At 25.8% G+C, this 16,603-nt stretch overlaps 2 protein-coding genes and 1 long non-coding RNA gene across 3 annotated transcripts; 1 reads left to right on the plus strand and 2 right to left on the minus strand.

Moving 5' to 3' along the window:
• Positions 1-405: 405 nt before the first annotated feature.
• LOC107164281 (G patch domain-containing protein 1) lies at positions 406-5,923 on the minus strand. The gene is made up of 9 exons (XM_089215963.1): positions 5,703-5,923; positions 4,557-4,771; positions 4,317-4,465; positions 3,898-4,240; positions 3,399-3,615; positions 3,171-3,338; positions 2,861-3,095; positions 2,618-2,798; positions 406-1,109 (listed from the first exon to the last, which is right to left on the minus strand). Exons 1-9 carry the CDS (start codon positions 5,770-5,772, stop codon positions 543-545), a joined length of 2,145 nt encoding a protein of 714 aa, XP_089072089.1. The 5' UTR covers positions 5,773-5,923; the 3' UTR covers positions 406-542.
• Positions 5,924-10,234, plus strand: LOC149060366 (uncharacterized). The gene is made up of 2 exons (XR_016189396.1): positions 5,924-6,142; positions 9,201-10,234. It is a non-coding gene; the product is annotated as an uncharacterized LOC149060366 (long non-coding RNA).
• A 211-nt stretch (positions 10,235-10,445) lies between these two features.
• LOC107164290 (protein MAK16 homolog B-like) lies at positions 10,446-16,348 on the minus strand. The gene is made up of 8 exons (XM_015512047.2): positions 16,144-16,348; positions 13,367-13,413; positions 13,144-13,287; positions 12,898-13,080; positions 12,680-12,809; positions 11,146-11,220; positions 10,712-10,864; positions 10,446-10,644 (listed from the first exon to the last, which is right to left on the minus strand). Exons 1-8 carry the CDS (start codon positions 16,156-16,158, stop codon positions 10,549-10,551), a joined length of 843 nt encoding a protein of 280 aa, XP_015367533.1. The 5' UTR covers positions 16,159-16,348; the 3' UTR covers positions 10,446-10,548.
• Positions 16,349-16,603: the final 255 nt, after the last annotated feature.

The raw sequence follows: 16,603 nt of genomic DNA on the forward strand, positions 1-16,603 counted from the left end.
AACATACATAAGAATATGTAGTCGGTAGATCACACATACACCTAATGATAATTTGTCATAATTTTAGGTTGTTGGTGGCTTACCAACATTTTAAATACTCGTCATTATTATAATTGTGTTAATTATTCTTTTGCAGATGCTGTAGAGGTAAACAACAGGACATAGGGCCTCTGATTATACTAATTTCATACATTTATAATTAAAAATGATTGTTGCAGGTTTTATAAACTATTATAATTAAACTATAAATATACTTCTGTGTACTTTACAGTTTACATATATATTATATTGAACTCCTTTCACAAGATAATCATAAAAAGTTTTAAATAGTGTTATAATTTAATACACACAAGGATATCACAATTAAGACTATTGTCAAAATTAAAATAAATTCTTAAGAACATAAATCTAATGTAATATTAGTATATATTGTAATTTATATTACATAATGTAATAATATAATCGAAAAATAATACATAGAAAAATAACCAGTCGAAATTAATTATAATAAAATTCAAGTTAACAATTAAAAATTCCGATGATCATTTATGCTTATGAGATTTCTTTTTTGACTTATGTTTATGTTTGTGTTTCTTATGTTTACTGTGTTTATTTTTAGTATTTGAAATGTTATTCGACGATTCTGATTTTTCTACCCAATCATCTTCGACAAACAAATTATTTTCAATACTCTTAATATTAACCAAACTCAAATTTAACTCATTTTTTTCTGGCAAGAGTGGTCCATATGATTTATTTATATCAAATGTGTGATTTCTACTGCTTTGTGCATTTTTGTTTTCATTTCCAATTTCATTATTTTTATTTGGTGTATTAAATAAATCACCAAAATCAAGATTAGCAAATATTCCTTTAGGAGGAATAAGATTGAATGTTGTGGAACTCTGGACACTAGATTCTACTATATTTTCTTTTTTGATAGAATCGTTGGTTAAACATAATTCTTTTTCATTTGAATTAGTAGATAATTCTTCACTTTTTAATGAATTTTGAACAGTTAAAGTTTCATCATCACTATCATCTAAAAATATATCTTTGAAAAAATCAACACTTGGTTTCTGATATTCAACTACATCACTGATTGTTTCCTGAAAAAAAAAAAAATGTTTTTACTATTACTAGTTTTTAAATATTAAAACATTGCATTTTGGGAAGAAATTTTACAATAATTGAGACTTAGAGCTTAAATAGTAGTCAGGTAGGTAATAAACAATTATAGAAGTTTTAGTATTTTAAAAGTTGCGATTAAATATAGATAAAATGTACCATTGTATCCATATTATATTTAATTATTTAATCAATTAAAAGTTAAATAAAAATCTCGACTAAATAAAATTCGACTCTCGATAATTCGAAACCTTTGTTAATTCAAAGTAAGTGCTCGCTTCCTTGAAAATCACGCAGTAATTCGAATTAAAACAATAAATTTAAGTACACTTGGTTATTCAAAATTACATTTTGAGAAAACTGGACAATAACATGTAACAATTCAAAGTATTATCCGTTTAACGCTCGGTAATTCAAAATACAGTGTCCCACAGAGATCTGACATTCTGACAAATGAAATAACTTTTGTTCTAATCAATATTTTTTAAAAATTTCTTTTAAATATAATCAATAGACACTTGCGCTACATTTTTGGAATACATTTTTTATTTTTTATTTTTTAATACTGAAGATATTTTTTGAAATATTCAATATAGCCAATTTGTAAATTTGATTTTCAGAAAAATGTATATTGTACAAACACTTATTTAAGTCAAAAGGCTGATTTTTTACAATTTTTTTGAATATCAATATTTTCGTTAGGTAAATTATAGTAAATTATAGTTTAAACATCACATATTATTAAAATAAATACAATAAAAAACATAATTAAATTTTAACATGCACTTTTTTAAAAATTTTCTTATAAAATATTTTTAAAAAACTTTATTATTATTTGAAAATTACAAGGTAGTACATTAACTAGATCGTAATTTACTTAACGAAAATATTGATGTTTAAAATTGTTCCAAAAAAGAAGACACCAGATTTTACGTAGCAAAAACAGGTTTGCCTATAGGCATGTCTGGTGTCTTCTCTTTTGGAACAAGGTAGAAGTAAAAAATTATGAAGAAACGTAACTAAATTTGATGAAGCAGAAAACCATTACAGATTTCTTCAAAAATAATAATTTAATCTACATAATATTATAATTATTAGGTTGTGTTAACCTATAGAACTTGTTATGCCTAAGAATTCGCTGAAGAAATCACTTATTGGCCAGCTTTGAAATAAAATAAAAATATCAATTATGTTATTCCACTATAAAACTTAGGTAAAGTTAATTTGTTTCAGATTATTTTTATTGAAAAAAGCAATAAACATAGTATTAAATATTCTAACTACACTAGTAATAGTAGAAAGAACATTTTTATAAGCTCTAATTACTATAAAATCATATTTCAAATCTATTCAAAGTTGAGACAACTATTAATGATTTAAAATAGTTGCTTAATGAATTTAAATGAGCCAAACATTGGTAAAAACATATTATTATGCATATGTTATTAAACATATATATATATTATAATAAAATACAATTTAAACATACCGTCACACTTTCTTTTAAACTTAACAAATTATCATTGGCTGATTTCACATTATTTATAGTCAATGGCAGACTATTTGGAATTTCAGTTTCAGAAGTTGATATAGGTTCATGTGTTAAAAATTCTAGAGAATTAAAGAGACTGCACTCTCCATGCTTCTTACCATCTTCTGTATAATTGACCCTATAAATCAACATTTTTTACAATAGTTTTATAGATTCTATTACACAATAAATAAATATTACATTGATTGTTTAGGCACAGGGATATTAAATCTTTTGCAAAGTAATTTTTCGGGTACCCAGGGTTCAGTTTTACGAGTCCAAAAACCATACATTTGTTTGCTGGCATAGTTTTTGAGTCTTTCTAATGTTGGATCTGTAGTACGAACAACTGGTATTAAAGCATTAGTAGAATCATCCGGTAATGTTGCTCTTGTAAATCGATCAGATATTATTTCTGATAATAAACTAGGAACTTCTATAAAAAATTATAAAAATTATATTAATACTTATTTTGTATTTTAAATCTTAGAATATCAATCCTACGATATACCTTTTTTAATAAATTTTTCAACAGATGGAGGAGGTTCAAATTTTTTCACCTCTCTTTGTCTAGTATTCACATTACTGTAAGAAATATTTGAAGAATTAACTGATTGGCTGAAAAAATCAGGAGGACATTGTCCTACTATCCGATCATACATCCCACGAGGACGCCATTCTATAAAAAAATTAACATTTTTAAAAATTTCAAAAATATCAGTTAATATAAATAAGTTACCAGGAGGAATTTGTATGGGGGGTGGAAGGTCTTCAAACAACCCATGTTTACTTTCATCTTCAACAAATCCGTCAATACATTCAGAATTCAGGTTATTAGTTTTTGATTTAATTTTTGATTTTTGAGACTTTTCTTCCAAACTAAAATCATAATTTGACATATCGTCAGCGGCATAAATATCATCATCGTCATCTTCATAAGCACCAACTCCAAAAGCCTAAGTTAAAATGAAAATTTTTTCAAACTGTACACATGAAATATATTTGATACTATTGACACTATTATGAAAATATAGAATTTACTAATATTAAACATCAAATGCTTTTAATTTGTATTAATTTTTTCATAGACTTTATGAACAATATAATGCATTTTATAATTTATTTTTTTCTTATAATAATTATTAATTTCTATATTTTATAGTATAATCAATACACTCGCCAACATATTTGAAAAGTAACTTTAACATTATAAATTTTGTAATGTAAACAATAATTACTTGTCCATGAATAGATTTTCCTCCAACAGTTAGCTTACTGTACTTGTTCTCAGATTTTACAGAAACATTAGTTGTTTTGAGACCTTCATAACCAAGTCCAAAAGTATCAAATTTTGGTTTAATGGCTACAGATTCATATTCATAAGGTGAAACTTTAATGTTCTCCAATAATTCATTCACTTCATCATCATCATCACCATACTTGGTATCAATACTAAATTTCATTCCAACATTTTCTAATTCTTTTTTAGCACGCAATTTCTCTCGTTGTGTAAGTTGAGGACCAACTCCTTGACCTGGCTTCCAGCCCATACTTTTCAGTAATTCAACACCCCATGTATCTCTTTAATAATACAAATATTGATTAATATTATATACCATTTATTAACACAATATTTATTTTAAAAAGTAGTATTTACTTAATTGGTTTTAGAATTTCTCCAAGTACAGGTTTGCCAGGGATAGGGCCAGTATTAATTATAGGAAGTTGACGTTTCCTTGAAGAATGATCACTATATTCTGCTTTGATTTTTAAACTTGATGCATCGATTCCCAAGTCTTTTTTATCCTAATAATAAAGAATTATAAAATCTACCAATTATAAAAAATATTTATCTAATAAATATAGGTTAAACTAGATCAACAATAGGTTTATGTACTTCTTCATCCATAAAATCATAAGCATTTTGTGATTTAAGTGTAGATTTTGAGTCTCTTGATGATTTAAATGTGCTTGGTGTCCATCCTTCTAACGAACCAACAGTATTATAAAATCCAGCAGAAAAACCACCTGTAAATGCTCCATGAAATCTTCTCCTCCCGTTTTCGTCTTTAACAAACTGTTGTTCCGCATCTTTTCTTTTAACTACCTCATCTATAAAAAAAAATTGAATGATCAAACCAATATTTTTGGATGACTTAAATAACAATAATAACTTATAATGTCATTTTTATTCTTATTTTTTATTATTACTTATGATTTAAAAGTAAATAATTTAATTTAAATCTGTTTTGTTATTTTGATAATATACTTGAGTTGAAAGTCAAGGATAAATAATATGAGTGATAATGAAAAAATGTTTACTATATTATTTTATTATTGAACTACATTGGTTAGCTGTCAACTGTCACCATCAAACTTTATAAATTATATCATTTTAGGGTGGAGTGTAAAGTTATACATCTATAAATACTCCAATTCTATGTTGTTATGTCTATTATAATGACATTGATACTTTAAAGCAGACTCATATTAAACAAGAGAAATTCTCAATGCCTACTAAATTTAATCAATTATCAATTATCATAAAGATATTTTTGGTAGAAAATGTATTAAAGATTATGATTGATAATTATACAACAAATTAACATTGATTGCATGGTTTTTGGGGTATTAAAAATTCAAATTTTATATTTTATGAATTCTAAAACTAACAACATGACAACATCTATCTCGTCTAGTATTAAATGAAGTAACTACTTATTATTGTTAACTAATGTTACATACTGAAGTGGTTGATAGAAAATTGATGATATAACAATAGGTCAATAGCCATATATTGCAAGAAATATATATCTTAAAATACTTTGGTTAATTTATGTAGACAGATAACTAGATTTGTTAAACAATAATAATTGGTAAACGTAGCCACGTGGGCCAATTGTGTCTATTGATATGGTGTAATGCAATATTACGTTTAAACACATACTAATATACTATTCATCAGAATGCAATTTGTGTTTAATTTTATTGGTTAAAAGTACACAATAATTCAGATTCATCTGTGAATTTTAATACAACTTACCTTCGTGTATGGGATCCAACAATTTCCCGTGTATGATGTATTCGTCATCGTCGTCATCATCCGTGGACATGATGAAGCTTATAAATTAGATCAAACTATATAATTTATATAATTTACTTGAAACCAACTTGGTGTTTTGTCAACTGTTAGGTACTCTGAGCAGTTTATACAGTTAACACTTAATGTCTTAATATTGTGCCAATATGACGTATAATCACAATTCTATATAATCTGTGATATAATGTAAACAATAAATGTACGGTGAAAACATTTGGTTGATAGTAATGAGATAAGAACAATATCAACAACAAACAGTTTTCCAGCTGATAAAAAAACGAAAAAATGACGTGCTTACGACTCTACGACGACCACCCGGACCCGATTTACATGTTACGGCTCTTCTCTCTTACGAGCACCTATAAAATGACTGACTACGTCAGGTATAAAAATATTATAGATAATATGTTTTTAACTATATTAACAATTAGCATTAAAGATAGAACATACTAATTAATTATTAGTTATTTTCTAATACCGTATATTGAACGTATATATAGCCATATTACTATATTAGCCTAAGTCAAAATTTAGGAAAATAAAACAAATTATTGTTTATAAAAATAAATTACCAGTATAAAGTTTTGTAGATATTACCTATATTGGCTAGCCAAATTAATAATTCTATAATAATAGCAATAATACTGCAATGGATTGTATTAAATTTGAATTCAATGTTGGTACCTATAATATCATTGTAAACGAAAAACGATTCCGATCGTAACGGTTTGTCAGTCTAAGATATTTTATCCTAAATTAATTATATTTTTATTATTTAAAAAAAAAGTTCAGCGAACATTTCATGAAGATATCTACCGTGATTTGTTTTAGTGCAACACTAATATCCAAAATCGATTTTCTCAAAAGCTGATTTTGCGTAAAAATCCCATTTTTCCTCAATATTTTTTTTGTTTTTCGCGGGGGTTCAAAAAATTGAAACTGAGAATTTTATAAACGGTACTTTTGAAAAATACTTGAATTTTTTAATTTTGACCTTCCCAGAGCACCAACTACTTTTAACTACTATTAACTTTTCCACCTGAAGTTGAAATTCCAAGTATTATTTCTACTACTTATCGTGTACACAAACACATAAAACAAATAAAAACACATAATTGTAAAAAATTAAGTCCAAGCTTATAAATAGTATATAACCTGTAAATAATTGTATAGAGTCGACGAAGGCTTATGTGCAATATATGTTCAGCCCGTGCAAACTTCTTTCTCGGCAATAATTTCTGTAGTTTCTATGTGTAAATAAACTTTAAAAAATAAGGTACCTATGTTAAAACATAAACAATAAGTTTTGGCGATTACTTTTGTCATTATATTGTATTTTTAAAATAGAAAATACCGAAGTAATTTATTACATTATATCAAAGTAACAGTTTTATATTCAGAAATCAGCATAATAATATATTTCTTTAAAATTCAATAAATATTAAAATTTAAATAAAAAGATAATTAAGTGGGTGTCGCTCTTCTGTACATTAAGTGCGTTGTTACTACTCACTGTGATGGATATTTACATCATATTGTGTCAAATTTGAATTCTTTGGCATTTTTTAAGTGCAGTTTCTATGTAATGTAACCTATTGTAAACCAACGGCAATGACCTTTGACGCCGATATAAATAAAAAAAAACATCATTGTAAAATCAATACTAAATTCAAAATGTATAAACATCCAATTTAAAATAGTTAATGATTGGAAGATTTTGCTTTGCAGCCACGTTATTCCGAACGCCGCGGAGAACGTGGATGACATTTTCGTTTATGGTACGTTAAAATTGGGTTAAATTTCATCGCAAAGAAGTCAAAATTAAATTAGTTGTACCAGGGTCGCATGGATTGTGCTACTCGTTCTACGGTTTTGGCGTCAGAGGCAAAATTGTCTCTCGACAAATGTTCCTCGATGATCAATAAGCTATTCGTTCAACTACCACCACAACATGTATTCCTGTTACTTATATTGTGATCTTTAGCTGAATAATATCGTTTAAAACACGTTCACAATCTCGTCAAGCTGAGGTTAAGTCCTGCTAACTTAAAAGCTACTGACGTTAAAAATCGAAACATTATTTCTACAACTTACACACACAAGACAAATTAAAAAACATCATTGTGAAATCAATATTTAAAGATAATAAAATAAAAAAATAATAATAATAAAAATTGGCATACTTAAAATTTCAATTCAGAACAAAACAAAACAAGGTTGAGATTTGAAAAAAAATTTGTGAATTTTTATTTGACATTTATAATTACTGCACAACATTAATATACAGCTATTATCATAGAGTAAGAAGATAAGTTTAATTTTATATATAGGTCTCACGATTATCTGACATATAGCTTAACTTTTGTTGTATTAAATATTTTATAATTTATTTTTTTCTATATAATTTATAAATACTTGCGCTACATTTTAAGTATTTATTTTTTATTTTTTAATACTGAAAATAAAAAACTTAAAAATTGATAAATTTTTTTTATATTAATTTAAAATATCCTATTAAATAGGAAAACAAATTTTGTGAATTTTATTATAAGAAGAATTTTGATGGTAAAAAGATTTATCTAAGTCAAATAGTTTATATTTTTTTGGTTAAATTAATTTGGAACATAATAACTTTTTTAAAGATATGATTTTTGTGAATTTGCTAATATGAGTATATTTTTTATATTATTTACCTATCATATAATATTAATAACTTTTGTCATACGTTTAATTAGTATAATTTTTATTGTTGGATCTTTCTGAGACACAGTATATTTATTTGTTTTGTCTTATTTTCCGTTTTTCATTAGGTCATTTGATTATCAAAAATTTAGAAAGTTGATAGATGGAGCGATGTCTATGGTTATAATTTACTGGCTAAAATGTATAAAATTAGGTACCTACTAGTGTCTAGTTTACAAAGATCTCATTCTGCATTTCTCGTGACAAATATGAAATTAACGGCAGTAAGTTGTAGATTTACCCATCATTAAATTTCTTTAAATGTAAGGGACACATATTTTTAAAATATTTATTTTTTGAGTTACTTTGACCAAATATTAAATATATATTTAAATTATATCCAATCATAATAACTATTTTATTTTCTGAATCCAATAACAAATGACAGCAAAAAATGATTTTTAGTTTTTTAAGACTATTTCTTATGTGTTTTAAATTAAAAGTATCTAAGTAGGTTCCTAATAAAAATTACCAAGACGACAAATCTTGGTGAATCTATTGACAACAATTTTATGTAGATCTGCTGAAAATTGGAGATTTACATGACAGTTAATCCTTCAAATATGAGGTTTGGGTCTTTGAATTTATATAGTAAGTAGATAATGATTTATATTATATATTAATTATAATAATGAATTATAGCCATTTACAGGTGACTTCACACGGATTAAAATTAATCTTTAATTTTATTGTTTTCAGTTTTGTTTCAGTTGAAATAAACTTACCTATGGCCTATTCAAAATGAGATCGGTAAAGGTGCCACCAACAGCATAATATGGGTGTGTTTCATGGCACAGCCTAATGAGGTCTGTGCGCACTGACAAAATCGGTCACCCCCCTGCACTGACTTCATTTTGATCAGAGTACATGATAGGTAGGTAAAAATAATTATAATGATTAATTTTATGATATTCCACTTCTTAATTCTGGACATATTTTATTTGTTGTTAACGTAAAAACTAAAACTAAATTTCAAAAAGATAAATATGATAGACTCGATGGCTAATGAAAATGTTAAGAGGACGCTACACCCGCATATGTTGTCTCCGTCTTACAAGTGCGTAACATAATAAATTTTATGCTCAGCAGATCACGTTTAGCTCCGTTAGTTTAAAATTTAGAGTAAATTGACCTCTTACAAAAATTAAAGGTAACATTATTATTGAGGGCATGACGTAGGCTTTTATTATATTTTAATTTTAAAGTGAGTTATGTGTATTTTAAGATATACAAACAATTTTAAATTTTAAAATACACATAACTCACTTTAAAATTAAAATATAATAAAAAGCCTACGTCATTCCCTCGATAGGGACATAAAATTTGCTATGTTACGCACTTGTAAGACGGAGACAACATATGCGGGTGTAGCGTCCTCTTAAGAAATATCAATAGGGATGTATTAACTATTAATGATTGGCATTTCTATTTATTTATAAAAACTACAACCTATATTATAATATTAAAAATTAATTCAAAACTAAAACTAAATTTACAATATATTATTATTAATTTAATAAAAAGTATTTGAAAATTTTTAATTGGTTAGATTAAAAAAAAATATATATTCCAATTGTATTATCTTAAGTTTTAATTTATTATTATACCATATTATTCTATTATTTTTATATTCATCAATAAATAAGAGGGCTATTTATCAGAAAATATAGCCAGATATTTGATAAATATTTGTATTTTACTGTAAAAAATATAATAAACTGTTATAATGAAATGATCTTTTTTTTGTAGCCACTTGATTTCAGTAATTTCATGAATTTGGATACTACTATTAAAAAAACGTCCTTTGGCACTAAACCATTTGCATGCAACCGAGTATGGTAGTTTTGTCTTAGGTTACAAACAGCTAACATAATAATATACTAATATACTTCATACTTCTAAAGTAATTACTTACGAGAGGGTTATAAAAATTTATTTCATAAATAATGTTTATACTTGATTTATTAGTTATAAAAGTTAAGTAAAACACAATTTTTAAAAATAAAATAAAAATTGTTTTTGGAATTTAAAATGACAATACTAGAACTCAATTTGTATCATTTATTTCATTATCATATTCAATTTCCACATGAGGTCTGCCTTTAGGTTTGACTACTTTTTTCATTTTCTTAGCGGCAACATCCTATAAACAAAATACATGAATGTATTACATAACAAGATCATACAATACAAATTTTTTATAAGAATACCTCAATATCTTCCAATTCTTCTTCTTCACCATCAGAACAAACATAATCAGATACATCATCACCATCTTCTATATCACTGTCAAACATTTCATCATTATCATCTCCTATGTCAGATTCATCTTCTGCTGCAGTGTACTCATCAGCATCATCATTCTAAATATATTTAATATTTCAAATTAATAAAATGGTCAATTTTTTTATTTATATACATTGATAGATTGATTTGATTATTTATTAATATAAGTGTAACAAAACTGGAGAAGAATAAGTTGCAGTGGATTTTCATTTCAATTTTTACAGTATTTAATGACTGGTAAAGAATTTAAAACTACCAATTGTGCATGATAACATGATAACACAGCTGCTTTACCCTAGTTGATCAAAACTAATATATTTTTGGTAACATTATGCTTAATTAATCATAATATACATACATCTTCATCTTCTTCACCTTCTTTCTCAAGTGCTTTTTCGAATGCTTGTTGGTTAATATTATACATATCACCATACTAAAAAATAAAATAAACACAAATATTATAAAAATGAATTCAACCATAGAAATATGCAACTATACTATTACAACTTATTACTAAGTAAGTTTTATACGTGTTTCAAGTTAGTATGAAATAAAATCTGAAAATTACAAGTAGAATTTTTTAAAATTTAGTTTTGAGTTCACAAAACATTACTTTGATTTAAACTTATAAACCCTGAATTAGATTTCTAAAATAACATGTAAAATATTAATTTTAGTTAGTAGAATTTAAATAAAAGAAAGAAATATAAAAATTATTATGAAATTATTTTAAAGAATTATTCATTTAAAATATTTATAGCAAACAATTTTCTAGTTTAGTAGCACAATATTTATATTTTTAAGTGCAATTTTCATTATTTTTTAGTATAATGTTTCAATTAAAATACTAGATTTCACTACTAAAACATAAACATTACAAATAAATTTTGACAACTAACAGTTTGAAATTAATTTTAACAATAGAAATATAATTTTTAAGAGTTGTATTTTTTTTATAACAACTAGCCTACTTAATAATTTTTGATAAATTGAGGCCCTAGCCTAATAGGGGGATAAAATATAAATTAACTTGCAATTCTCACAATAATTTTAATTGATTAAATTTAAAAAAAAAAATACTTTTACATAATTAATATTATGACTTAATAGCTTTTTTTTATCATGGTTTACAAAAAATATATTCTAAAATATTAATTTTGTAGTTATTCATTTATTTATAACATGGATATACAACAATTTTAAAATTATTTTACATTTGAATGAATTAATGAAAAACTTATATTTTCAAAAATTTGGCATGCTATAAAATTGTATGGGTTCAACAGTTGTTATAACATAAGTTAAGGCCCATGAAAACTGGTATATGACATTGGTTGTCCTGTGATCCATAATCCAATTTGCAGACAATGGTTCTCAAATTAAACTGGTATGACTTGTGCATCATTTTAAGAAGTATGAGAACCCTTTAGACGATTTTACTTCTAGGATAACGGTGATCATACGCTACTTATCATGTTTCTAACTATAATGCCAATAAATCAATTGGATGATAATGGAAACATTACTTGTTTAAATTGTATACTTGTACGCAATATTTTTTATTTGTTTTTATGATAATGTTGTTCAAAGGATTTATCATGAACTACTATTTTATCCTTACTCATTTCAGATTATTTGAAAGTTAAAATTGTTTTCATTTAAGTAGTTTAGTTAACATTGAAGGGTTATATTTTAGAGCATTTTGGGATGTTTCATAGGTCGTCAGTCTTATCTCTAATTAGTATTTTATCAGAAAAATGCAAGGAGGTTTGCAAATGAAAGAGCAAAGCTCCCGGTAAATATTTAAAACTATAACTAATTAATGTAGAACATATCTTATAGTTGATTAAACACAATGTAAAATATAAATTCAAATAATGTTGAGCACATACAGTTCCTTTTTTGAGTCTTTCAACCAATTCTTTCTCAATAACATTATCAAGACGAGCAGCAATTTCAGCTTTATATTCTCTCCTTTTAACTCGTCTTTCCACTTTTCTTGGCAATGAAACTAATTCTTTCCTAAAATATTAATGATTTATTATATTAGTAAAATAATTAATTTTACCAAATATTGTTGATATTTAATGATTAAAGAGTAATATCTTACTGAGTTTTAAGTTTGAGTTTTCTCATTCGAATTAAATATTGAGTAATTCTTACAAAACGCTGTTTACACATAGATTTTAATGGACCCGGCCAATATAGCATATGTTCATTCATTTGTTGTATAGCTTTTTGAAAATTTCTTGATAGTTTTATCTTCTCCCACTGTCTTTTTGGATAAACAGATCTATAAAAAAACATATTTACAGTAATAAATTAATTAAATACAATACTTATACTAAATTTATACCTTTCAGCAGTTTTTAAGAAGAGATAGATAATACCCTTCTCTTCTCTAACAGTAGCATATCTACTATTAGCCAACGGGCAGTGAGTGCGATTGCATAAACCTGATAAATTATATTCATTTCGGCAAAAATTTGAAGTGTCTGTTCTGAGAAATTATTTAAAACAATATTATTAAGATTAGGTAACTAATATATTGATGCATAATTATAATATTAATAGTTTACTTGATTTTGAATGAACAAAATGTATCTTTTATTATAGACCAAACAATCTGAAAACAAAAATAAGAAATTTTTATTTTTATTTTTAAATAGTTTTTGACAAAAGTTTAATAATCATCAATGTATGATTAATAATAATAAAATGTTCAATGCTACCAATTGAAAATTTCAAAATGTAGGTAACTAATTAAAACAATAATGGTACTATAAAATATGTTATAACTATAAAGCCTAAACTTCAATATATAGCATAGGCAGGTTTTTATTCATTTTTACACTTAACTTTAAATATTTCTAAAAATGTCTATTTTGTATGATGTACCCATACTATATAACAGTTCACAAATTGTGCTCCATAATACTTTCTCAATGGCTCCTTTTGTTTTACCATTAAGGTATAGTAATTTAAGAATAACACATTTGTTTATTTTTTAAAACATTGAAATTTTAACTAATACGATAATTCTCTAATACCTACAGGTACAAACTCCTTTGCAATGAAAAAAATGCCAACATTATTAAAGCAGATACTATATTCTATTCAAAATAATCTTGCCCAATTGACTAACAAAAACTCGTCTGTTTTACGCATGTCGACAACCAACGACCAATCACAGTGCACCTGACTATTATTAACTTTGATAAGACGAGACTTTTGCAGTATAGGCTACTCAAGATAATATGTAAAGATATGGAAGCTGTCACAAGTCATTATTATTACACACTGAAGTATGATGGTTGTTATGAGGTAAAGCGATGTCTAGTTCAAGTAACTTTGAACAAAAGTTTGTTCAATTTTAAATATTTGCTAGCAGATTATTTAAATGATTAAGAACAGTTGTGTAAATTATGTTATATGACTGGTTTTCAAAAATGAATGAATTCAGCATATCTATACAAGGAAAACGGAAGACAATATTTGTTGCATGACTAGGGCTTGGAAGTTGATGACTTTAAACACAGTAAGAAATGACCTAAAAAAAATATGCATATATGACATAAAATATAAAAATGCCCATAAAAAATGACCTAAAATCATTACAAATATTAATTTATAATTAATAAAAATACATTTTTTTAAATACTTTACTATAAAATTCTATATAAATTTATCAAAACTTCAAATTACTCAAAATATGACAAAAATATCTTTAGAAATTAAATAAAAAATAATAAAATGTCGGTATGATAATATTCACTACAATATGACAACGACAAATGTAATCGTTGAGATAAAATCGGATAGGTAAGTAATAATCTGAGTCTGAGATAATTTCCATGTTTTAAGTTATCGGCATAATAGTCAACAAGAAACGATAAGAACTGAACTACCTAGTGTGAAATCAGTAAAAACGACTAAAAATATGTGGAAAATGACCTAAAAATGTCAAAAAATGACTTAAAAAGTAATTAACGTCACAATAATTAAAGAACATCTCATGAATGTTTCAAAATTTGAATTCATACTTTTTGGAAGATCCTCAAGAATCAATTTGAAAGAACTATCTTTGAGTTTTTATGCAGAGAATGATATGCATATTCAATTGACTTTTGAGATACTGGAAATTGATAAACTTTGTCACAAAAAGCAGAAATATAGTTGATATTAACACTTATCCTTGAAAATGCATAAGTGCAAAATTCTATTATTTTTCAAAAACCTTCACTTAGTTTTATTTCCATTTAGTAGATTTACATTTTAAATAAAAGATGATAATATTTTCTCCAGTTTTATTGATACTTTTGTTTCTTTTAAATAAATATTTCAATATTCTTACTTATATAGGTATATGTATATATATATATATATATAATATAATAATGATTAGGGCTCCACAAGAAAATACTCTTTAAACAAAGCTCCCTGATAGAAAAGTTTGAGAACTACTGCTATAATAATATGTAATGGGCTAAAAATAATTTCGACAGAATTTGAAAATTGAATGTTGAGTTAAATAAATCTATCAATGTTTGAACTTTGAATACTTTATGCAACACTGAATTTATAATTTGCAGTGAATTCCATTTTAATTGTTTCATACTAAAAAAAATACTTTACAACTTACATATCAATAAAAATGTTTTATTTTTACTCAAGTGGTATACCTATTATACATTTTATACCTACATGTTCTATGCATATTTTTTAAGTTTTTAATTCATTAATACATGCATGTTTGATATTTTGAAATTTGGGCTTAAGTAATTAGCATAATTTGAAACCAACAGGATTACTTTTTGCAGTATTTGATAACAGCCAAAGGTAGATTTTTTTCACATTATTTGAAATACATATCTAATAACATCAACAAACTACTTACGAACAATCTATACACAATTATTTGAATTTATGATAACAAATCAACGCACAAGATATTCCAATCACAGATATATATATTATATATATCTGTGATTCCAATAACATATTTTATAGATTTAGATAGGAATCAAAACCATAGACAGTGTAAAACAATATGTGATGTCTATGACGAGAGCACTTTGAAACATCTACACTATTAACTCGATACAATAAGCTGAATAAGCAGAAAAGAAGACATCAATAATTATTTTATCTAACACTACTTTGGAAAGAAGTCATACATTAAAATATATCGGTAGACTTGACAGTTATGGTAGGTATGATGGGCATTTAATATGGGTGGGTAAGTGAATTTTCGTAGGGAGATACACAATATAATCTGAGCTCTACAGTAGATATCTATAATACTAGTTGCTGGAACTTGTAACCATTAATAATTATTACATTATGTTCTACTTACATCATCTTGATCCATATTGGTTAGCTAATGTTTTTGCGATATCATCCACAGCTAAAAAGCGGCGGTTTACAGTCGTCGGACAAGAACACCGGACGCACATGTACAGCAAATATTAAATAATGAAGCCGCTAACACGGGCCACAAATTAGTGTTGCGCTAAAAGAGAAAAGACGTCGTTACTAAATTGTAAATACGAAGACGGCAACATTTTAAGGTTAGGTATAATGTGTCGTTTGGGTGTTTCGTTTTTCGTCCGTTCACTAAACGTAATATGTTTCCCACCATCAAACGACACTTGTTATAATATAATCTTTTATCCATAGGTATATTATCTATACTTTTATCGGTTTTTATCAGTGTGTTATCATAGACGCGGGAAGTTGGTCGTGATTAACTATCTAATATTCATTGTGTACGAATTACGAAACACGTAATATCACTATTCGTGTTGTTTGACACT

Source organism: Diuraphis noxia, unplaced genomic scaffold (assembly GCF_037042655.1).
Source record: "Diuraphis noxia isolate RWA-SAM2 unplaced genomic scaffold, SU_Dnox_SAM2 contig0001, whole genome shotgun sequence".
In the NCBI taxonomy this organism is placed as follows: Eukaryota; Metazoa; Arthropoda; class Insecta; order Hemiptera; family Aphididae; genus Diuraphis; species Diuraphis noxia.

Bases quoted from the DNA above. Each gene is read 5' to 3' on its own strand.
- LOC107164290 (XM_015512047.2), bottom strand. The intron at 13,081-13,143 runs GTATAAATTTAG...GTTTTTTTATAG, and splicing joins TTCTTAAAAACTGCTGAAAG to ATCTGTTTATCCAAAAAGAC. The intron at 10,645-10,711 runs GTATTCTTATAA...TTTTGTTTATAG, and splicing joins AAGAATTGGAAGATATTGAG to GATGTTGCCGCTAAGAAAAT.
- LOC107164281 (XM_089215963.1), bottom strand. From the start codon at position 5,772: ATGTCCACGGATGATGACGACGATGACGAATACATCATACACGGGAAA. The intron at 4,772-5,702 runs GTAAGTTGTATT...TTTTTTTTATAG, and splicing joins GTTGGATCCCATACACGAAG to ATGAGGTAGTTAAAAGAAAA. The intron at 4,241-4,316 runs GTAAATACTACT...GTATTATTAAAG, and splicing joins GAAATTCTAAAACCAATTAA to AGATACATGGGGTGTTGAAT.